This window comes from Pinus tabuliformis, chromosome 9 (genome assembly GCF_031772625.1).
Source record: "Pinus tabuliformis cultivar Carrire ecotype Pingquan chromosome 9, CPIR1, whole genome shotgun sequence".
NCBI classification, from domain to species: Eukaryota; Viridiplantae; Streptophyta; class Pinopsida; order Pinales; family Pinaceae; genus Pinus; species Pinus tabuliformis.
In genome coordinates this window covers 1624319105-1624341790 of record NC_142307.1, presented here as the reverse complement: position 1 = coordinate 1624341790, position 22686 = coordinate 1624319105, and the positions used below count along the sequence as shown (strand labels likewise).

The following is a 22686-nucleotide window of genomic DNA, read 5'->3' as shown; positions in this document are numbered from 1 at the left end:
ATATCTCCCAAAAAAATATGAAGACTGATGGAAGTCTGAAAAAGATGGAGACCCTTGACAATTCATATCTTTGGAGATGTGTCAACATGTATGCAGGATGTTGATGCCTACAGGAAGATGTCATGGTGAAAAGCCTTCACAAAGGTAATTATGATTTAAGTGTTCATTACTTATTTATGAACTAGTATTTGGATGGGCTTATGCAAGACTACCAAAGGGAAGAACTATGGAAATCTTCCTAGATAACCACATTGAAAGATGAAAGACCTTCAGGAAAGGAAAGCATGATGAAGGTAGCATAACATGAAGCAATACCAGATGTAGACCAATAGTTCACTTTCTGATGAGAGGGATGATGACCTAACTAACTCATGGATGAAAGTGATAGATGGTCTGTGCCCTATGAAGAAGTTCCCAAAGCAAGAAGACTCTTGAACAAAGGGAAATACATGACATCGAAGGAAGAAGTTCTTCTAGCAGCTAGTTGTCCCATCCTCTCCACTTGAGGAGCTGCTGAAGGTCCCTAATTAAGAGGGAGCCTGGAAGCAAGTTTCTTACTTACTTGGAAATTCCTAAGCCAAGAAGGAGCTTAGGTATGAGTAAATTTGTCCTCCCTAATTGAGAGGGAGAGATAGACACATTATTCTTGTCTTCACTTGGAAAGACAGAATAGAGGATTGGGTAATCATTTGGCATCTGATACTCTTTGATGATGTGATAGGGCATCTAAAATAAGAGGAGTCGTGGAGGACCAATATTCCTTAAGGTTTGGGGAGCCCAAGATAAGAATAGTCCTCATGGAACACACCCTGAGAACCCAGGTGGGGTATGTTCTGAGAGAGACAATGATGATGAGGGTGTCTATAAATCATTAGGTCTCGCCAGCATTGTGCTCGGATCTCGTGGAGAGATAGAGCTATTAGTCAAGGCCTTGCTATTTGACAATGCTAGTTGATATGATGCTAAACAAATGGGTTACCAATTCGATTCTTCTAATGAGAAATTCTTCAGATTGAGAATGACCAAGTACCATTATGAATACCTCCCAAGTTAAGAGGGAGTGTTGTAAAGTGTAACTAGGTTCGGTCTTCATAATGACATGTAATTATGATTTTATGTAAGAGATGTAAAGAAGAAAAATAAAATTATTGTAATGCTTGCATCATGGGTTTCATGAGCAAGAGATTTTATTTTTAGTATAGGCTCCCATTGAGGGCATTTAGGAATTCTGTCATCTAGTCATAAAAGTATAAAGAGTCATTGCCATGTAATGAAGACATGTTACACATTGTAAAGAGTCACACTTGTCTATGTAAAGTCATCCTCCAAGACCTTGTCACTAGCCCTCTTCAAATCGACCTACAAAGAAGGAAGAATCAAGAAGATGATGTCAGCCTCTCTCCAAGGAAAAGTCGGCCTATTCCTGAGATCATGTTGGCCTAAAGGAGATGAGCAAACGCGTATATATACAAGTAGCTGGCCTCACTTGGAAGCATATCAATTTCGGTCAAGAAAGTCTAAAAGATGTGCGAAAAACATACTCCTAGAAGTCTCTATCTCAATGAAGCAAGAAGAAAAGGAAGCGAAGTTTGTAGAGAATTGTTTTGGGTGGTATATCCTCCCAAGTGCAAAGCCAGAAGATAAGAAGGTGCCAAAAAGAAGATCGAAGAACTTGCAGCCATGTTAGAGTGATCTTGTTTGGGTAAAAGATCTTGCTAGAGAGAGTCGAGTAGCAGTGTATTAGGTCTCTCTCTTGAGACCTCAAGGAAACCTAGATTCTCAAGGAAGCCGAGAAGAAGGAGACCGAGTTTCTTAGGAAGTCGAGAAGAGGAAGAAGAAGAAGCAGTGTCAGAAAGAGGCTAGTGACTTGGTCTTGGGAGGACTCCAGTGTCAAGGGTCACTGTCATGGTCTTGGTGTTCGTCAATTGAAGATCTATAAGAAGAATTTCATTTGGGTTTTCCTCTCAAAGAGTGAGAGGTTTTGGCCTTGGCTAACAAGCCTACATATCTGTGTCTCTTGTCTCTCTATTTGTTCATGATATGGTAATTGTCTTGATGAAAAGAACACAATAATAAGTACAAGAAAAGAGAAGATTCTAATTAAGATTCAAAAGTCTATCACAAGTAGTTATCATAAGCAGAGAAATCACGTAACCATTGATGCCCTAGATTTCTCAACACTTAGTGCTTATTTTATCTCTTCTTTAGACCTTCATTGTCTTACTCAGTCAAGAATAGACCTAGGAAGACCTTTCATTGAGTTTCAATTGAAATTTTTGTGTCAGAACCTTGCATCCCCTAATCAACGCTCCCTCTGGTCTAGTGACAGAGCGTTGCAACGCTCCTGAGCCTTCTCTATGCCTGCGTTGTAGAGCACTGGTGCCCCTTTAGCACCTGCGTTGGTCCCTGTTCATGCACAAATTTGCTTTTCTCTAATTTGCTCTCTGTCCAACTTTGTTCCAGCTGCTCTTCCTTGAGTCCCTAAGTGTCTTGTGGTCTCTCAGAAGCCTTCGTTTGGTTTGCTTTTGGTTTTGAGTGCCTTTTATAAGGATTTGTTTAGATTTTCCTTTGTTCTTATCATTAGGTCATTAACAAACTGATTTGTTTGATCATTGAGTGCTTGAATGAATTGGTGTTTTAGTCATCGTTCTAAAAAGTTTGCTTTTATCAGTGATTAGATGTGCATCTTAGTTTTCATCATATTTGAAAATTAAGTGGAATTGAAAAGAAAAATCTCTTTGCATTGGCATATAGGGTTTTGTGTGTGCATCAGTATTGGAACAATTGCATTAAAAGGGAATTACACTTAGCATATTGTTTGTTGCATTTTGTATGCTGCATACTCTTTGTCTCTTCCCTCCTTTAGATAGATTTTCATTGAAAGTGAAAGATTTCATTTCTTCATGCTAGCTTGCATCTTTGGGAATTCAAGTGAAACTTGCGGTGAGCCCCAAAACTAAAACTTAATTGAAGATAAACATTAAAATTTACTGAATCAACCTAAGGAGCATTTGTAACAATAATGCAAACACTTAGAGGTCTAGGCTAGAGACGTGTTCTAGCGTCGTTAAATATAGGAGCTGTCATTGTTTGCTAGCATTGTATCCTGGGGGTGATATCCCGTTCCACGTATGTAAGTGTATTTGATCGTTCTCCGCATACCTTTGGGTATATTAGATGGTGCTCTACGCATGATAAGTATATGGGAACGCTCTCATTGAACGGTTACGCATTAGACAACACTACTACAGACTGCACATCCACGTATCGTCGAGTATATTTTGGAAGTCCACCATAAGTAATCGAGTCGACCGCTTTATATACCATGATACATCGAATACACCATTTAGGGAGATTGCCTGCATGTACGTTAATTCCTTGGTTCTCCAAGGTGTATATTGTAGTTCACGATTGCTTGGTAAAACTTTATGCCTAGTTTACCCTCTTTTTGATTATTCTTGTGTTAATTGTTAAAATTTATTAATCCAACGTGGAAGAACATACACCTATCCCCTGTCTTTCGGGTAGAATGCAAAATAAGCCTCCTCTTCCACCAGAGGCAACTCTTGGCCGTCGTCAGAAGTATAAGAAGACACAAACTACTGAATCAGGGACTTTGGGAACTACTTCTGGTCCTCCTGAAATTGATCCACCATAATCATCCTTCCCTTTGAGCTCTGAGCCCGAGATTACATCTTCTCCAAAGGGTGGAGGAAAAATATCTTAAGTGTTTTCTCAGAGGTTTCTCTATGTTCTGCAAATCATTCCTTGTAAAGAGATTGTTGTTGAAGAATAATAAATAAACCCTCATCTGCTGCACTGGTTTTCTCGCATTGGATTTTTTCGGGGACTATTGTCCAAAAATAACTGTGTTGATGTGATTGATTCTTGTGCTTGTATTTCATTGTTCTTTTCTCTATGCTATTATGTGACAACTGTAGTAGAATTTACTTTGATGTTTACTAAAGGGTTTTGTAAATAACTTATTGTGGAAAATAAGTAGGAGAAATAAATCAGTTACTGCAGTAGAATTTCATATTTGAAATTTTCACATCAACCAGCCTTGTCCTTGAGGGCCTATTACTATCGCCACATCTACCACCTTTTGAGCCTCGGTCACTTGTGGCATGTCCTCATCTGCGTCACCTCCAAATTGTTGCTCGTAGGCATCCCTGCATTGTCGCATCACTTTCAAGGCTTCCTTGTCAGGCCTACTTACATCACCATGTTCTGATCCACTAACCCACAACTATGGCATCTGCCCTCGACCTTTGGAATCAACATTTTGTTTGTCTCTAGTCCGTTGTGGCTAACTCGGGCTTGCCTCCCTCTCCCCAACAACTATTTCTTTTCAGCCTGAGGTTCCTTACTTCTGTCAACCCTCAGCAACTGGGGATTGGGTGGGTCTAACGACCCACTCAAGCTTGTTTCCACCCTTCCTTTTTTTTGTTTAACTTTAACCTTTATGTTTCAATTGTTGCATGGTGCCCCGAAAATATTTTTCTTCATTTGTCGTAGGATCTCAACCCTTGCAAAATTTATTTCCATCTCATAAGATCAAGGTCAAACTTGGCCCTAGTGATCCCTATACAAACCTGGCTTCCTGCATGATTCAGAGATCAATTTTCAGATTTTGTCGCTCCAATACCATGTTAATTTTTCCTTGAACCTAGCACCCGACATGCATTGACATAGCAATTGCAAATCTACTGAATGAAAGCATAGTTAAGTTCTTAACACAATTAGTGGAAGCAAAATTACACATAACCAATCTCAATCACAATGACAAACAAATTCTTCTCAATTAATAGTTCATTAAATTTGAATTTACTTAGATGCTTGTACTAAGATAATGGCCCAATTGAGAAAATAAAAAATACAAGATGCTCCAAATCTAATCCAGTAGATTAGGCTCAAGATCAGTCCTCAATCTCCTTGGTTGACCTAGATCTCAAATACTTCCCTTCTACACGTCCTCAGACCCAACACACTAGAGTATTACATTCCTCAATTGAGAAAAACTCTCTCTCAAAGGCTAGTGTCGCTTTATGGTGTGTCTTCTCCTCTCCTTAGCCTTGCTTTTATAACTTTACATTAAGCTAAATTCTTAACCTTAATCTCCAAAGTGATTGATGGTTGAGATTAGATCTCACCTCACTTGAGATTAATGATTGAGATTAGATCTCACCTCACTTGAGATTAAAACATAATCACTAAAGTAAATTAGTTTATTTTTCTTAAGTTTCTTTAGCTAAATTAGCCAACATAATAATTATGTGTTTTTCCTAAGTTTGTTTGTTAAATCAGAATTAAAACACTGATTTTGTTGGAATTTCTATGTCTAACTGTTAGAAATTCTTCCTGTACTATCTGATTTATTTCTTCCTACTTGTTCATTTAATTAACAAGTTATTTACCATGTAAATATTGAAAATAAATACAAGTACAGTATAAACACATACAGATCATCAACTGAAAGAAACAAGCACACAAGTGACACCATTGTTTTTGGACGAATGTCCTCGAAAAAACCCAATGCGGGAAAATCGGTAAAACTATTCAGAGGGTTTTATTATTATGCAATTTCAGAATACAACCTGGGTGCCAGAAATGGCTCACCCAATAGAGAATGCCCTCGGTAGTAGTACCTCTTAGTCAAAGACAGATATTTCGGCTAAATCACTGGATGAACAATCCCATAGCAACAATACAGCTTCTGCTGCTCTGCGTCACCCTGATAGGGACTGCATCACCCTATCTAGCTCTCCAGCTCCAATCTGTCCCACAAAAATCTCCCAGCGCTGCCTCTAGGGCCTGCGTCAGCCTCTTGGGGTTCTGCGTCAGCCTCTGGAGCCTCTGTGTCTCACACGTTGACCCTCTCTGGCTCTGCACAGCTCCTGGCTGCCTCTGCGTGGCCTCTTGCTGGCTCTGCGTCAACCCCTCCCGGCTTCTGTGCTGATCCTTCCGGTACTAACTCTGCCTCTCTGCTATGTATTCACTGCCCCTCAGCTGCAACTCTAATCACTCACTCAATTTCCTTAGCAAACCCTGCCCCAGAAAATCGAGGTCTTGATCTCTTTCGGTGTGTTCTCCAATTGACCCTCAAGCCTCCTCTTATAATTTTCTCGTTAGTCCATCAATGACCAAGATTAAATCTCTAATCAACGGCTAAGATTAGATTTGGCTTGATCCATGACTTTTGGACCATTCTAACTCAGTTTTCTATTAATTCACATTAATATTTTATTTTTCCTAAGCTTAGACTTAGGAACTCCATTAAAAATATTAATTATTTTAATATCTCTCAAACTGGTTATATTCTGCCCAAACCATTTCTGGGTCTTGGAGATCTCATGTGCTATAGTCTCTCCACCAATTTTCGTGGCTAGAGCACATCCGATGCTACCCCAAATCAACAAATTCCTGAGTAAATAGTTACTCAGAAATTGTAGTTAAACTTTGGCTACATTACATTAGCAACATGCTCACATTTGAGCCAGTGTTCTGTTGATTTTCTAGTGCAATTAGGGTTAGCAAAATATTTCTAAAATTCTGATAATTACTTTTGAAGTAGATCTTCTTTTTAACTTGTTCCAATATATAATTTAATAATTGTATTTCAGAAATTCAACAATTAAGAACAATGGAGCAATAGAAATCACAATGCACAAAAGAGAGACAAGATTTACCTTGGGAAAACCCACAACGGGGAAAAACCGTGGAGAAACCCAACAACCTTTTCAATAGAGAAATTCTTCTTGTTCAATGAGAGATACACCTAGACCTATGGTCAAACCTAGTCTTCTCCTCCAAGTCAAGTCACCCAAACTGATCCTGCACTTTGCTCTTGATCCTACACTTCCAGAATTTCGACCTTCCTGCAATCCTAGTTTCCTGAGAATTTCAGCCCTGAACCAGTTGCCCTAGTAACCCAGAAAATTTCAGCTCCCTTACAACAGTTGCCCCATAAAATGCGAATCACAGAGAAAGAGATTCCTTCACACGTGCGAGTTGCTAGAGAGAGATAGGAGAGAGAAAATTCGGCCTTCTTCGTCCTTCTTTGTCCTTTGCTCACTTGCCCAGAAACAGTCATGAGAAAGGAATGTGAATTGCCCAAATGAGGAGCTTGAGTTGCCTTTATATAGTAGTTTGCCTAGGGTGAATGGATGTGTCTCTTGGCCAAGACTGACTTACTTGGAGGGAAGCCGACTTGTCATTTTTGGAGCCAAAAAATTCATTTTAAAATTCAAATTTACATCTTTTAAAAGTCACAATGGGGCTTCGACTCAAAATAATTTTTCCTTTGACTCAAGCATTTATAAATATGCTTTACAATGATAAATATCATTACATCAAGTGACCAAAAGTACATTATGAACACCGACCATAGTTACAAATTCAACATGTTCTAACGAGATCTGTGAGTGACTTCTTTCATGCCTAGATACTTAGACCTGTGTAGAAATACCTACCCGAGCTACAAACAAGAACATGCTTTTCCATTACCCCTTAAACATTTAGCAATTTATTGCTCATCGAAGTTGGGACAATCATAAATTCCTCTATTTAGATAGAGCATGAAATGCTTAGGAACTAGGTGATGGCTAACGAGGGGGGTAGAGCTCATGCTAGGCTTTTTCCCATGCACTTGTTACACGTCTCAACCACATTTTGCATTTTTCATTTTCTTTCCTTTGTGACTTCATATGCTTTTATATTTCTTTCAGCTGTATCAACCTCTTAGGTCAACTTTGTTGATTTGGGTAGCTCGGGAGGTACTCCCACAACCCTAGGGCACTAGGTTTGGGAGAAGTTTACCAACAAGGGTTTTGTGGGTGATGTACCCAAGTAGTGGGTTTTGTACCCAAGTAGTGGGCACAAAACCAAGCGATGAATTTAATTGTTTGATCATCTAAAACAAGTGGGGCACCCTTAGAGGGCTAAGGAGCACCTAAGGGTTTGATGATGTGGTGAAATCAAATGAAAGAAATTAATTTCCTAATGTTAGTTGGGGTTTGTCTAGAAAGTTCAAGTCGACTTGGGCTTAAGAGACACCCCTTGAGGGCTAACATTTACCCTCATAGAAAACTATAAGTAGAAAAGTGATGGAAGGCATTTGATCATCCAAGAGAGTCTTCCTCATGTGATATCTGCCCTAAGTGAAGTGTGAGTACCTCAAGATGTCGCAAGCCTAAAGGAGGGCCAAATTCTTGAGCATGGGATGGTTGATCTTCTGTTTTGATGATGACTGAGTTTGCCCAAGAGGAGGACGAAACCCTTAGCATGTTTCTGCCCTTATGTAGGTCTGTTCGGAGGCTATTCTCACTATGATCCATGCCCTAGATCAAGGCTCTTCTATGCATGAACTGTCAACGAAATAAATATGCCCTCAAGGTCTGTTAGAGGGCTATGATATTCCACCCAGGTTTCCTGTGTTTGCTAGAGAGGGTCAAGACCCCAAGGAAAGTGACAAAGAACCTTGTCTTGTCACTGTTTTGAGGGGTGCAGTATACCTGTGTCACGTGAATCGTTCAGGAATCCAGTAAGGGTTGAAGTGTGCTACCTAGTATGGACAAAGGTGCGTATAAATGTGGATAAGCTGGGCGGTCATGATGAGAAGTGTTGTCGCACAGATTGTCACGACAATGCTCAGACCGGGGGCTGTCACCCTGATCCCCGATCTCTCCGTTTAAGCCTGTCTCCCGCGGCTAAGGGGGGTAGACCCTATAGGAAAGTGGATGACCAACTGTGAACCAGTTGGGTTGGGAGACACGAAAGGAAACAAGCACTTAATTGATTTTATTAAATAAATAGACCAGTGCCTTATGAAATAAATGACTAAACGATTATTTATCAAATGCTGCAGAAATATGGATTCATCAACAATCGTTTACCATCAAATAACTCAAACAAAGATTAACTTTTATCAAATGCTTAACGGCTTAATGATACTCCAACAGTTAAAATTTCGAAAGACAAAGTGCTTTAAACAACCGCGTAAAGTGCTAACCAGAGATCACATTCATGTAGTTAATCTTCAAATGAACATTTAAGCATATTTAACCACATAAATATTTTTCCCACATCAAAACTTTAGCCTCAGCAGAAAACATAAAATATACCAAATTCTTGAGCCAAGACTGAAAGAAATTTCCCAAAATATTTTTTATATTTTTCAAATAAAACAAGACTAAGCTAACTAATGATGAAACTTTAAATATAAAGAAAATTCCAAACTATAGGACAAAATAATAAAATTACCTTTTATGCTTTTTATTTTATTTATTATTATTATTATTATTTTTATAAAGTAAAACAAAACTAACCTCTAAAAATAAAACTCAAATTTATTCTAAACTAAACTAAACTAAAGAAAATAACTTAAATCTTAAACCTAACTCTAAGACTAAAATAAAAATTTATTAAATCTAAAGCCAGAAAATAATTAAAATCCTAAAAAAAGAATTCTTTTTAATTTTTTTTTAAATAAAATAAAATTTAATTAAACTATAACAAAAACTAAATCTAAATATTCTAATCTATAAGAGCTTTTTATTTTTTAATTTTTTATTGAAATCATAACGTAAGACTAAAATGAACCAAACTTTTAAAATAAAACAACACTAAATAAACCTAACGTATGGATATAAAACTAAATGAAACGCATACTGGAAAAATTAACACGTTAAAACTAAACAAAATCGAAGGGCTAACTAAGAAAACAAGAAAGTTAAACTATATTTCACAAATACAACCCTTAAAAAGAAAAATTCGAATTGGTATTTCGTTCTGCAGGCTTGCCGACGAAAGTTGAAGAAATCAATCAAGGCAAACGGAGGAGATCGCAGCTCGATGATGGACGTAGTGGACAGCGGAATGGTTATTGCAGCGAGGAACGCAGGCCTGGACGGATTGGAGAATGCGGCTTGTTATGTTTCAATGCGTGCAGGTATGCAGTGTGAGGAGAAGCGTGGAAGGAGCTACGTGTTTTTCCTTTTTTTTTTTGCTTGCAGGTTCTCACGAGTTCCCAAGGCCACGTGGAGCTGAACGCAGCAAAGTTGGAAGGCTGGACGGATTGGTGAGGCAGTATGCAGATAACTAGGGAGCTGATGAGAACAGTGACGACAGAGGGATATGTGTGCGGTGTTTTAAAAAAAATGTGAGATATGCGTGGAAGCTGGAATGGCCAGCGTAAATGATAGCAGCAGTTGATAGAGCAACAGGTATGGAGAGGCTGGAACACAACTTTGCTTTTAAAAAAAAAATTCAAAATGTCCCTGAGACACAATTACACCTGCAACATGATAAAACCCTGAATAATAGCGGGAGCTGATCAAACCCTCGAAGGTCTTCAGAAAACCTTGCAACCTGTAAATGGAAAAGAAAAACACCCAGAATACATGCAAAAAATAAAACCCTAAAAAAAACCAGCTACAAAATTTACAACTTTGTGGCTTTGCAATAGCCAGATTTGTCAATAACCCTCCATAATATTTTTAGATTATCAGATTTACTATGAGATACTTTAGAAAAAAAAAAACTCTCATGGATTCATAAAATAAACTTAAATGATAAACGCACGATCGAAACTGGCTGGGCTCTGCAAGAAAATGCTTGCGGGAGTTGGCTGGTTCAGCCGAGAACTTCCCCAAACGCCCACTGACTTTCTCGATAAGGGTTTCCTGCACAGCTCACTTCAACCATCAATAAAGAAAGAAAAAACAATACTAGAACCCAGATGTAATGGAGATACTTGCCATTATTTCAGAAATTCTAATACCATTCAAACCCTAGTAAGTGAACAAGATACCCGTGTTCAACAATACTCTACATCAAGCTATTACTAATGGCTGAAAATAAAATTATGCAGAAAATGAAATAGCTCACAACACTTTCATGAGAGTAACACCAGCAAGATTTCAACCCCAAAGTCTTTCTTTATTTGCACCAAAAAAGTTTACAAGAGAGCTTTCTTTAGCACAAGACTCACAGATCGAACGATCTCAAATGACCCCTGGCACCCTATTTAAAGGAAAAATTCCCAACAGCTAGTTCGAGTGATCCACGTCAAAATGATCTCGACCATCGATGAGGATCAAGATATCTCTTAATCTCATCCGTCGAATTTTTTAATGCATTAAAAATTGAAATTCTGTATTTATTTACTCAAAAATATTATTATTTTATTATTTCTTTTTTAATTATTATTATTATTATTATTTTTTTATTATTTTTTTTTTTATTCTTATTATTATTATTTTTTAATTTAATTTAATTTTTATTTTTATTTTGTATTTTATTTTTTATTATTTTTTTAATTATTTATATCTTTAATTTTTTATTGTTTTTTATTTTTTCAATTTTTTATTTTTAAATTTATTTTTAAATGGATCCTCGAACTTAGCCTTTGGAAAAATCACCTAGGACCTAGGACTTATGAGGGGATTAAAACATTTTCTAACCCTCAAGACACTTTACATCATGACTTTTACAACTTTACATCCCAAGGGGAAAAACCCATTTGACATAGACCCTCATAAACCACCAAGTTCTGCGACACAACTATAATCTAGCAGATCAACACACTAGGATTCCTCTAAGATTCTAATGACAAAATTCATTCCGGCTTTGGGTTTAGGCTGAAGGAAAACTCTGCCGATCATGGATCGGTGAGACAAAAAACCTTCCGAAACATAGATTATCACTAGAAAATTAGGTCCACCTAGGCAATTTACATATATGACTCATATCTGCTAAGATTATTTACAATTCACACATGCAGACTGGGTTTACAACATAGTATGATCAAGTCGACAATGACTGTCGAATGGCACGAACATGTCAATCAAGCACTATCCCTTTTGCGAAGAAAAAGGGGTGTACTTGCTATGGGGAGTTGACACGTAGTGGTCAACAAGAAGTATGTGGGCAAATTTGTGGAGGAAAAGCGTTGGCTGGAAGGACTGCTTTAAAGGGTTTAGGACAGTAGGCATTGTGCCCTAGTTAGGGCTATTCCAGTGATGTCACAGCCCATGTATCTCTATTCAAGAAGTCCGAGTTTGTTGTGCTTTAGTTCAGTTCCGAAGGGAAAGGTCGAGACCCTATAGGAGAGGTTAGATTGCTGGTGTGATTAGGGCCGCTGATGTGTACACAGGTTCTATGTATGTTCTGATCCTTAGTGAGGCCAAAATATGCTCAAGGGTGAATTAAAGCAAAGGAGATTGAACAGAGAAGAGGGTTGATGGACTGTGTGGAAAGAAGGGTTTTGAAGAGGTCTGTTCATAGGCATTGAACAACAGACTAGTAGCCCTAAGTTACAGTGATTTGTGTAAGGATCCATTGTTGTGTGGGCTTCTAGGAAAAGCCCTAAGTTCTGTCATATTTGAGGAGGCAAATAGCAGAAGTGTGGGCCGAGTATCAAACCCTAGATCTGTCAGCATAATGGATTGTATGAGGGAAGATCTGTTGTGCCCTAGGAGCAGGATTCTGGAGCAGCTAGGACGTTGACAAGTGGGCATCATAAATACCTCATGTACAGTGTTCACTGGAGGAGCTAATGGACTGTTAGGAGGCAGATTTGTGTGCCCTAGTTAAGTGAATGACAGGAGGCATCTCACTGATAAGAGGGCAGTTTGACAAAGTCCCTAAGAGCAGTGGTGATGGAGCAGCCATATAAGTGCTAGAGGGAAGCATTGGTGAAGTCCCAATGAGCAAACATCTTGGTGGAGCAAGAGGGCTCCTAGAGGGCAGTTTGATGAGCCTATGTTCAATCGCTCTTGAAGTAGTGGGAGGGGTGATAGTGGCAGATTGGACAGCTGGAGATGCAAGCTTTCTGAAGTTGCAGAAGTTGCAGTGATCAGTAGAAGAGGGAAAGTACCTGCCAGATGTGTTCAAGGTATGTGGACTGAAAGGACTGTAGTGTGCACCCTTAGCAAATAGGTCATGTGTACTTTATTCAGGGAAAGACTGATGGTCATAGTTGTTAACACCAAGCCCTAGTTGTGTCTTGTATCATGGTTGTATGTAAGGGCCATAATCCCTGGTACAGGAGCCCTAAAATTGTTGAATTAAAGTTTGTCATTTAACAAGTTGCGGGTTAAAATTTGTCTTGTGGACTGATTGATTCACTGCTATTTGTTATTCCACTGTGCAAAGTAGTAGTGTTGTGGCATTTGAGTGTGTTTGTGATCATGATTTTAGACTCAAACCTGATTCTTAAGTGTCGAGGAAAAATGGACAAACTTTTGTGAGCCCTGACTCAGAGATGAAGATATAGGGTGAGAGTCCCAATGACAATCAACACAAAATGGAACTGAATATAAGGTAAAGATGGAAAGTGGGAATCATAGATTAGCTTGAGCACTCTATATCAGTCAATGCCTCCTACTAGTGTCCGTCCTAACAATGGAAGAAAAGGGCCTCAAGTTAGGTCACACTGGACCACATGAAAAGGATAATCTCTCAGGTGAAGTATGAGAACAAGGATATGATCAAGGGTGTTTAGTCATCCAGCTTGACCCGTGATCCACAATATTATGCCCCAAACAATAAATGAAAGCACATGATTACAGAAATGGCTAGTGTACCTTGTGATAGATGACCCACCTTCCTTCATGAAGTATGCTAGACGGGAGAGAGCACTAACCGGACCATAGGTGGAGAGCTCTGAACTAAACCTATCTGTGGATCATCATAGGGCTGCTGGCTGGCTAGTTGACCAAAAGGGAGAAAAAATTTCTCCTCGGGTTACCCATTTTTGGTGGGCAATAGTCACCTAAAGTCCCAATCCATCTTATGTAATATTGCAAAGAGTTCTCGTTCCAAATAGAGTTCCTTCAAATTCACCTTCTCCATCATCAGCTGATATTTTTATATTGTCACTCTTCTCATATAGACATTCACTTTAATAGCAGGACAGATATTAAAATTTAAGAGTAAAGAAATAACAAATTAACTCAGGCAATTCCTACTAGGAAAATTTAAGCATAAATATGTCTCTTCATTTGATTGCAAAAATATAAATTAATTGGTAAGATTTGTATTTGCCTGTGTATGGTCTGAAAAGCGACGTCTTTCTTTCTTCCTCTTCTTTAGCTCTGCTTTGGAGAGATTAGATTCACCATCTTTGCTATCCTCTGGTAAAGTTTCTGAAAACTCTTCAGAGACTTCAGTATCTAAGTTCTTCCATTGCAGAGGAGCAGCACGTTTGTTTAATATTGATAGCAAATATTTAACGAGACAATCTTCACCGACAATAGCATCTTCTAGAGCTCCTGCAAATCCATGAACTAAAATCATTTGTACAATAATTCAAGAAAATATCAAAAAGGTTTGCACAAATACTATAACACAACAGCACTTCAGAAGTTTACCAAGATATCTCAAATATTGAAAGGAGGGGCAGAAAATAGATTCCGATCATAAAATATAAAAATGAAGAGTAACTGGAGGTAGTAAAAACACATTTCAAACAGGAATGGAAGAGAAGAAAGAACCATTACAACCCTGCATAAGAAGATCACTTTAAAGATAGAAGCAACAATAAGCAAGAGTAACTGGAGGTAGTAAAAACATATTTCAAACACGAACGGAAGAGAAAAGAGATCCATTACAACCCTGCAAAAGAAGATCACTTTAAAGATAGGAGCAACAATATGCATCTTAAATATGCTGAAAGACAGCTTAATTCAAGGAAAAGACAGGCAATCTTTATATAAAAGAAACCATCTTAAAAGATAAGTGGAAAAGTGAGCCCACATCCAAGTGGGCCCACATGATCCTGTACCTCTATTTACTTGTACAGTACTATATGGTGCCAAACTATACATGCCGACATACACTAGTCTTTGTAGAGAAAGTAGAGAGCAGATTTCCTCATCATCCCTCATTCAATGTGCACGTACCCTTTATGCATGTAATGACTTCATCTCAAGTTATCCTAATCACCATTTTTATGAAAATGTAAGCCTTTTGACATCATTCTACACCAAATTTTATCATGTAACATGTCAATACTTCATATCTACTATAGCAACCAGATTACAAGTACCTAGTTTCAATGAACTAGTTTATATTACCTTGCGCCGGTGACCTAGTTTGTAATACCCCATTTTCACACCCCTAGTTTGCACTAATGACCTATTCAAATATTATATTATTAATGTATGAATCATGTATTCGAGTAGTCAGGATCTTAAGTAGAAAGGGCCCATTGTTTGAAGGTAAATATGGCTAAAGCATACATTGGCTATATTGTAACGTTGAAATGAAAGGGTAAAAGCACATATGCATGATAATAAAATAAAGGCACAAGATTGCCAAAGTAAACAAGGGGGGAATGGCATACCGTATATGTGACAAGTAACAAGCAACTCTACCATACACATCCCAGTTCCTAATATATTAAGAGGTTTGCATGCTTTTGCAACCCATGCACATTCCACACGTTAATTTAGATGAAAGCACTTGCCTTGAATAGGAATTCTTCTAAAGCAACTACTAGCTTGGGCTATATAAGCATCATTTTTGAAATAAAAGGGATCTTGTTTCCACATCCTCTTTTTATCTTCTGGATGTGCTTTTACTCGGAGAGCTCCCACACTTTCTAATATCGTCACTAAGGGGAGAGCTTTTGCATACATGAACCTTGGATTTGCAAGTTGTTGGTTATACCATTCATATTGATCACTGATGACAGTTGGAAAAGAATGGAAACAAGAGAATCCACTGCAACAGTGGGTGCTAGTCTTGTCACCCACTACCTGTGGGTAGTATGCATAGGATGTGCCATTATCTCTGCCACCTGAGCTAGCCATGTGGTCCCTGCCCATCTGTTATGATCATATGTTTGAAGGTGGGCCTCCCGACCTTCAAGGTATGGTTTTTCATTGGTATATTGAGTAATTTTCGTTACTTTTCATGGACACTTTTGGGCATGGATTGGTGGGGGGGATTTGGCGGAAAGAGTAGATTAGGTTTGTACTCTTGTTCCTTCACTCGATTTGGTGGTTAGCATTGTATCCTAGTCCCTTGGGTTGGCACTTCATGGGAAATCCCGATTTTGGTTGTGTGGTCCCGTTTCCCGACACCATATACATCACTCCCTTCTGCTCATTTTAACTCCATTGATCATTCTTCCCATCCGGCTCCACATGTGTCCACTAGGTCCACATAGCGTTAGCCTCCCCCTCCCCTTGTCCATGTTGAAGAAAGTGTAACTAGGTTCGGTCTTCACAATGATATGATCTTTGTAAAGGATGAAAAAAAAGAAATAAATTATTTTTGTAGGCCTTGTTGCATGGGTTTCATGAGCAAGAGGTTTATTTGTTAGTGGCTCCCATTGAGAGCCTTAGGATTTATTTTAAGTCAAAGAGTCAATGTCATGCTCTTCTTGAGCCTATGTGTAATGTATACAAGTCTATAGAAAAGTCTAAAAGCCCTCCAAAGACAAGCACAATCCCTTTTGATGAAGTCGACCTCCAAACAATGTAAAAAGCAGTCACGTTGGCTCAAATAAGGAGACACAACATTTCATACTCTCATATCGGCTTATATGCATGACTAACCACTATAAATAGGCGTGTGAGATCTTCATTACAGGAGCATACAATTCAAACATCTTTGCAACTTCGGATGAGGTTTAGGATCTCAAATGCCTCTGAAATCTCAAGGAAAATTACAATGAGTACAGTCTAGAGAACTCAGATACTTCTAATGTTTCGGAGTGCAGTTACAAGATGGATTTCAGAAGTCTATCCACTATATTTTCGGCCTCCTCACTGTCTTGATATAGTTTCAGCCTCCTCCCAATCTCAGTGATCACAGTCATCACTGAAGCAACATTACAGTCTCGACATACTTGTGAAGAGGAGGGTCTTGAAGTGACACTCTTTGTCTCGACCTACTCTCTAGATACAGTCACAGTCTCGACATAATTATGATGAGAAGGATTCCAGTGATCCCACAGAAATGCACTCTGTCTCATGAACACAGTCATGACCTCAACATAGTGATCTCAGTCATAATGAAGATGTAGTTTCAAGGTCATGATCCTAATGAAGATCTCAGTGGTGTAGCAATGATGCAACAATGATCTCAGTGCAACAAAGTGAAGCTATGGTGAAACAATCATGATCTTGGTGGATCTAAGTGCAACTCTCATTCATGTATATGGAGATCTCGTTGTTATGTTGAAGATCTCGGTGAAGGTGCAACAATGGTGTTGTAGAAGTAATGAAGATCGCGGTGGTGCAGTAGTGATGGCCTCAGTGTTGTAGTAGTGATGATGATCTTAGCAATGATGAAGAAGAGGATTGGTATCTTGGTCTTGGAGTGGCTAAATAGGTCAAGGGTCATGGTCTTGGTATTTGTCAATTGGAATCTCTATAAGAAGAATTTTGTGCGGGTTTTCCTCTCAAAGAGTGAGAGGTTTTGGCCTTGGCAGAAAGCCAACATCTTGTGTTCTTGTCTCTTTGTTTTGGTAACTATTTGATGAACTAAGAAGACACACTCTAATAATAACAAGCGAAGATTGTGCTAATAAGAAAAGTTAAAAATACCTCACAAATAGTTATCATGGCGAGAAGAATCTTATTAACCTAATTTGCCCTAGATTCTTCAACATGGTATCAGAGCTAAGGTGCTGAAGTCAAAGGAAGGGCAACAAAGAGACATTCAAGGATCAAGCTTCAAGAAGGATATCAAAGCAGGTTGAAGGATATCAAAGAAAAGGGATCAAGATCTACATTTAAGGATCAAGCCCTAGATCAAAGAAGCAGTCTACAACAACAAGATCTTTTGTCTCCACAATCATCATCAAAAGGCCACCAAGACTCTCATCAAGATGTCTACAAAGCAATATAGCTCAAAGGACCTCAAAAACAAAGATCACATCATCTTGGAAAAGGATGAAACCCTAGAAGCAGTCTTGATCTACACTACAAAAGAAGGCAAAGCATATTGAAGGCAAGAAGGCATTGTCATCTTCAAGGTTATAAAAAAGCAAGCAACATCTCCTTGCCCTAGAAGAAGATTAGCTAAAGAAGCAACAATTCATCCTCATTAAAGGGAGCAACCTTTTTCTATTGAAGAAAGGATTTTTCATCGGAAAGAAGATGCTAAGGAAGAATTATGCATTAGATGTATCCCTCCTTCCCCCTCACATCTCCAGGATTGTAAATATGATTATCATGGGCAATCTGCTTGTTGTGTCTCCCCTTGTCATCGATTTTCCTTTCCTCCTCGTCATGAACTTATGGTGGTCATAAAGCATGATATTAATGATGGGGACCATAATGGGGATGATATGCCTGAGGTTGCTATCCATCGGAGGTTTAGGAGATTAATTGTTGATATCTCCATCTTTTGGTTGGAAGAGAGGATCATGTGGAATAGATTGCATCCCTTAGCTCCCTCTTCCCCCGTAGTACTCCATGCGCGGTCATTTCATTTTCCCGCCTCCTGCCCTTGTGACCTTCCATGTTGTCATTCCTAACCCTGCCTTTGGATATGTTGCATGAGTAAGTAGAAAGGCAGTTGTTTTCATATTGATTGGATGATATGTTGGTTGCATTGGGCCTATGATTACACTTAGTGTTTTGGTGATGTAACATGCACGTTATGGTAGGATGCATTGCATGTTGATTTTCTCATTAGAACTAACATCATATAATATTATCATCATAGATTAGCTGCATTTAGATTAAAATTGCATGAAAAATGATTTTACTTTCTTATTGATTTTATGGCTTAATACTAAGCATGGGAGATCATAAGACCACAAAAACATGTTTCCCTGTGTGTTTGATCTTTGATGTGTGCAGGTAATAGGTATGCAGTACCAAGGGATTGTTGGGCTTCTCATGAGCTCTCGTTTGAGTTCTTTCGTGTATCCTTCTGAGAGCTCATGTCCCAGTTGGAGCCAAATGTTACCCACTACCTGTGGATAGTATGCATAGGAGAAATTTTTTCTCCTAAATGGCCCTCAGCTGGCAGCCAACAACCCCTTACAACCATCATATAGCTCGATGTGCCATTATCTCTGCTACCTGAGCCGACCATGTGATCCCTCGCTCATCTGTTATGATCATATGTTTGAAGGTGGGCCTCCAGACCGCGAAGGTATGGCTTTTCATTGGTATAGTTGAGTAATCTTCTTTACTTTTCATGCACACTTTTGGGAATGGATTAGTGGGGGGATTCGGCGGAAAGAGTGGGTTAGGTTTAGGTTTGTACTCTTGTCTCCTCTGCTCGATTTGGTGGTTAGCTTTGTATTCTAGTCCCTTGGGATCTCCTTTACTGGCCATTAGCTTCAGGGTTGGCACTTCATGGGAAATCTCAATTTTGGTTGCATGGTCCCGTTTACTGACACCATATACATCACTCCCTTCCACTCATTTTTCCCATTCGAGTCCACATGTGTCCACTGGGTCCACATTCAATTAGCATCCCCCTCCCCTTGTCCACACCATGGGTCGGGCCTGGAACAATGCCCTGGAGGTTGATGCAGCGAAAAAGAAAAGAAAAAAACACAATTTGGCCACTCTCAACAGGAAATGTACCACAAAATGCAAAAAATGGTCGGGACATACAAATTTAGCACATGGGCAAAAGCCAAAAATGAGCTCTACCCCTTATCCATGGCCAACGCCCTGGTTCCTATGGGCCCTAGATGAGCCCCTTCCACATTAAGGAACACATGATTGTCCCAACCCCTAGTGGCTAATGAAATGCCCCACCTTAAAAGGGGGTACCTACTGCTATATCCTACACATCAGGCTCTAATCCCCTGGAGTCCCGAGCAGTTATGAAGAAAAATCAATCAATCGCAAAAAGCATATGAAGAAGGGTGGAAAAGCAAAGGTCGAGGTAACTCATATACCACGATTTTCTCCCTCCTACACTCATATACCCAAGTGTGGGCTTCCCTCGTCATAGCTACCCTTGTACCATGACATGTGGCTTGAAGCATTCCCCTGATCCCTACTCCATTCCATCACTATATCACTTGCCACCTACCACCTGATGAATGTACCATGAACATGTCACCCCCTTTAAACGCTGAAATCACCTAATATGGTCCTTGTTTAAACCCCCTTATTAAGCTTGGAGACACTTGTACATGCCAAAGCCCACTATGGAAGGCCATGCCACCATGAAGTACCCCACTAATTCCATGTTTTGTAATCTCTTTTACTTGATTCTTGTAATGATTTGTTGTATTGGAGGGAAAGGGGACACATTGGATCTTATGCAGGATTGCAAGTGGGTCTCCATTTGGGATTTAGTCTCCCTATACAAGGTCCAATCCCTCCAGAGGGCCACATTGGCACTTGTAGGGTGAGCGTTGAGAGCCATGGGCCTCCACCATAGCAGAAAATACTTCATGGATCCCCAACACCATTAAGTGATTGCTTGTGTTCCACCTTTTGGATGAGGATGATGCCCCTGGTTCACCATGCGCAATCGACTCCACACTTGCACCATACACTTGGCAGATGTTCTAGGGTCCAGATGAGGATGTGTCTCACTACAGGAGACAAAGGGAGGACTTGTGTCATCATCCTAGCCCTTACAGATGGTTTACAGGCATTATTTATCCACTTGGAGACCCATGAGGATGTCAATGTGCCCCCACACCCACTTGGGAGCACCACATGTGACTTGCTTGGAAAATAAGGGGCCAACCACTGTTCACTATGTTGGGAGCCTTTTCACTCAACTTGGCACATTTGGACTCCATCAAGCCTCCTCAAAGGCGCAATGACTAATCATTTTCATTATTTTGCTCTCTTGAGAGGTTGTTCTTTGTATTGTTAAGCTACCTTGGTGGGCTTGTCACCAAGGAATGTTATGATTTGCACATTATTTTATTATTTGGGGCTAAATAAGACAAATTAGGCTCTTTGAATCCCCTATTGGATTGTATAAATAGATGAGAGGATGATTCATTTCTCTCATCATCACTTTGATTGGATTGGTATCTCTTGAGAGATTTTCACACTTTTTGCTGGGATAAACTTTTTGGAGTTTCTTGATGCACTATGATGTTTGGATTTTCGCTGTTGTCTTTGGAGCTTCCTTCTAATGCAAAGTGGATGAAGGAATATACTCACTCTCTCATGTAAGTCAAATTTTTAAGGCTATTCTTGTTATCTTACTTGACAAATGCACATATAATGTTATCATTATTCTTATATGGGTTAATGTAATGCAAAATTCTTTTGGGACCTTGAATAAGTGATTTAATGAATGTGTTTCTTTTTGAGGGATTGGGTGAATGTTCCTAGAGGCACCTTTTAGGTTGAAAGGCCTCGTAACTTCATCTCTTTGGCAAATTTGAAGTATAAATCCCTATTGACCTAGTTGTTGCCATTGGAGAGGCTAGCAAAGATCAATTAAGCCTCCTTAGATCACAATTTTTTTTGATCTATGTGTATTTTAACCCCATTAAGCCTGAGCAATAAGGCATTGATCCTCGTGTCCCTTTGGTGGTAAAATTTACCTCTCTTTTATTCACTTTTCCAATTTTAGGCCTAACCCTAGAGGGTCACCTAGGGCATCAAGCGAAATCTTTTGTAGCCATCCAAACACCTTGAAAATTGGTCCACAACTGCATTGGGGTCTTCTCAAGGGGTCCTCCATATTTGAGCCTAATCAGACGGTGGAATCTTGAGATATCACAAGCTCTAGCTCGAGGATCATTTCTCTCAATAGGTTGATCTAGGTTTGTGTCCTCATTTGGATCATTGCATTCAAATTTCAAAAGAAAATTAGTCCTTTGATCCTATTCTCTTTCTTAATTAGCTCAAGGCCCTCTTTGGTCAATCGACTCCATACCCTTGACCTGATTTGGGTCCACTTGGTCGTGTGTGGTCCTGCAACTTTACAACTCTAATTTCACAAAGATCACATAAAGGCCAATTCTCCATAAGGATTTTTGGGTATAGGAACCCTCTTGACAAGATATATTCTCAAACCCTAGCCTCAAGAATCCTTTTAAGCCTCCTAGAGAGCATATCACCTTGCTTTCAAGCAAAAAAGCAATATAATTGAGTCTCTCTTGTGAATAGGCCTTGGGAATCACCCTTTATCCTTTCATTGACATATTCATTCTTGTGATTCCCTTATACCAGGTCTCCTCCCATCGGTGAAAGTTCGTAAAGCACAGGGAGCCTTAACTCAGGTGACAGTGGGCTATCACTCTGTTGTTGCCCCTTAATCTAACAGTTGCTCTATAAGATCCCCTCCTAGGACCCCTGCTAGTTTGAGCGGTAACAAGTCCCAATATTCGGTCTCCCTACAACTATCAAGGATGACTCGTAACTCTAGTCTAGTTGGGGCAGAGAGGGAGTGCCTAATAATGTTGGTAGGAATGTCTTCTTTTGGTCAACATCATTTACAATCTTATGACAAATAAAAAAGGCACAATCTAATTAATAATAACTCAATTGCTTTATTGAATACAAACTTCCTCCAGGTTACAAGCTTAGAATTAGCACTGAAATAAACATGAAGTTTGTGCATTTTAATCATCTCAACAAACATCATTCATGTAAGTATCATGTAAAGCAAAGAACCAATGAACTGAAACCCCATTTTTTGAAACCATTTCTGCGAAGCAAATGTTTTTAATACATAAATGGTATAGAAATAGCTACAAAATATTTGCCCCCCCAAATGTTTCCC

The 22686-nt window shown here is 39.2% G+C and overlaps 1 protein-coding gene across 2 annotated transcripts in view; it reads right to left on the bottom strand.

Annotated features, from left to right (window-relative positions):
* LOC149155030 (short integuments 2, mitochondrial-like) overlaps positions 1-22686 on the bottom strand; it is a 363396-nt gene that overhangs the window by 39992 nt on the left and 300718 nt on the right. For both annotated transcript variants that reach the window (XM_089443158.1, XM_089443159.1), the window contains exon 7: positions 14047-14273. In XM_089443158.1, coding sequence (XP_089299284.1) covers positions 14047-14273 — 227 coding nt within the window. The remainder of the gene's footprint in view (positions 1-14046; positions 14274-22686) is intronic.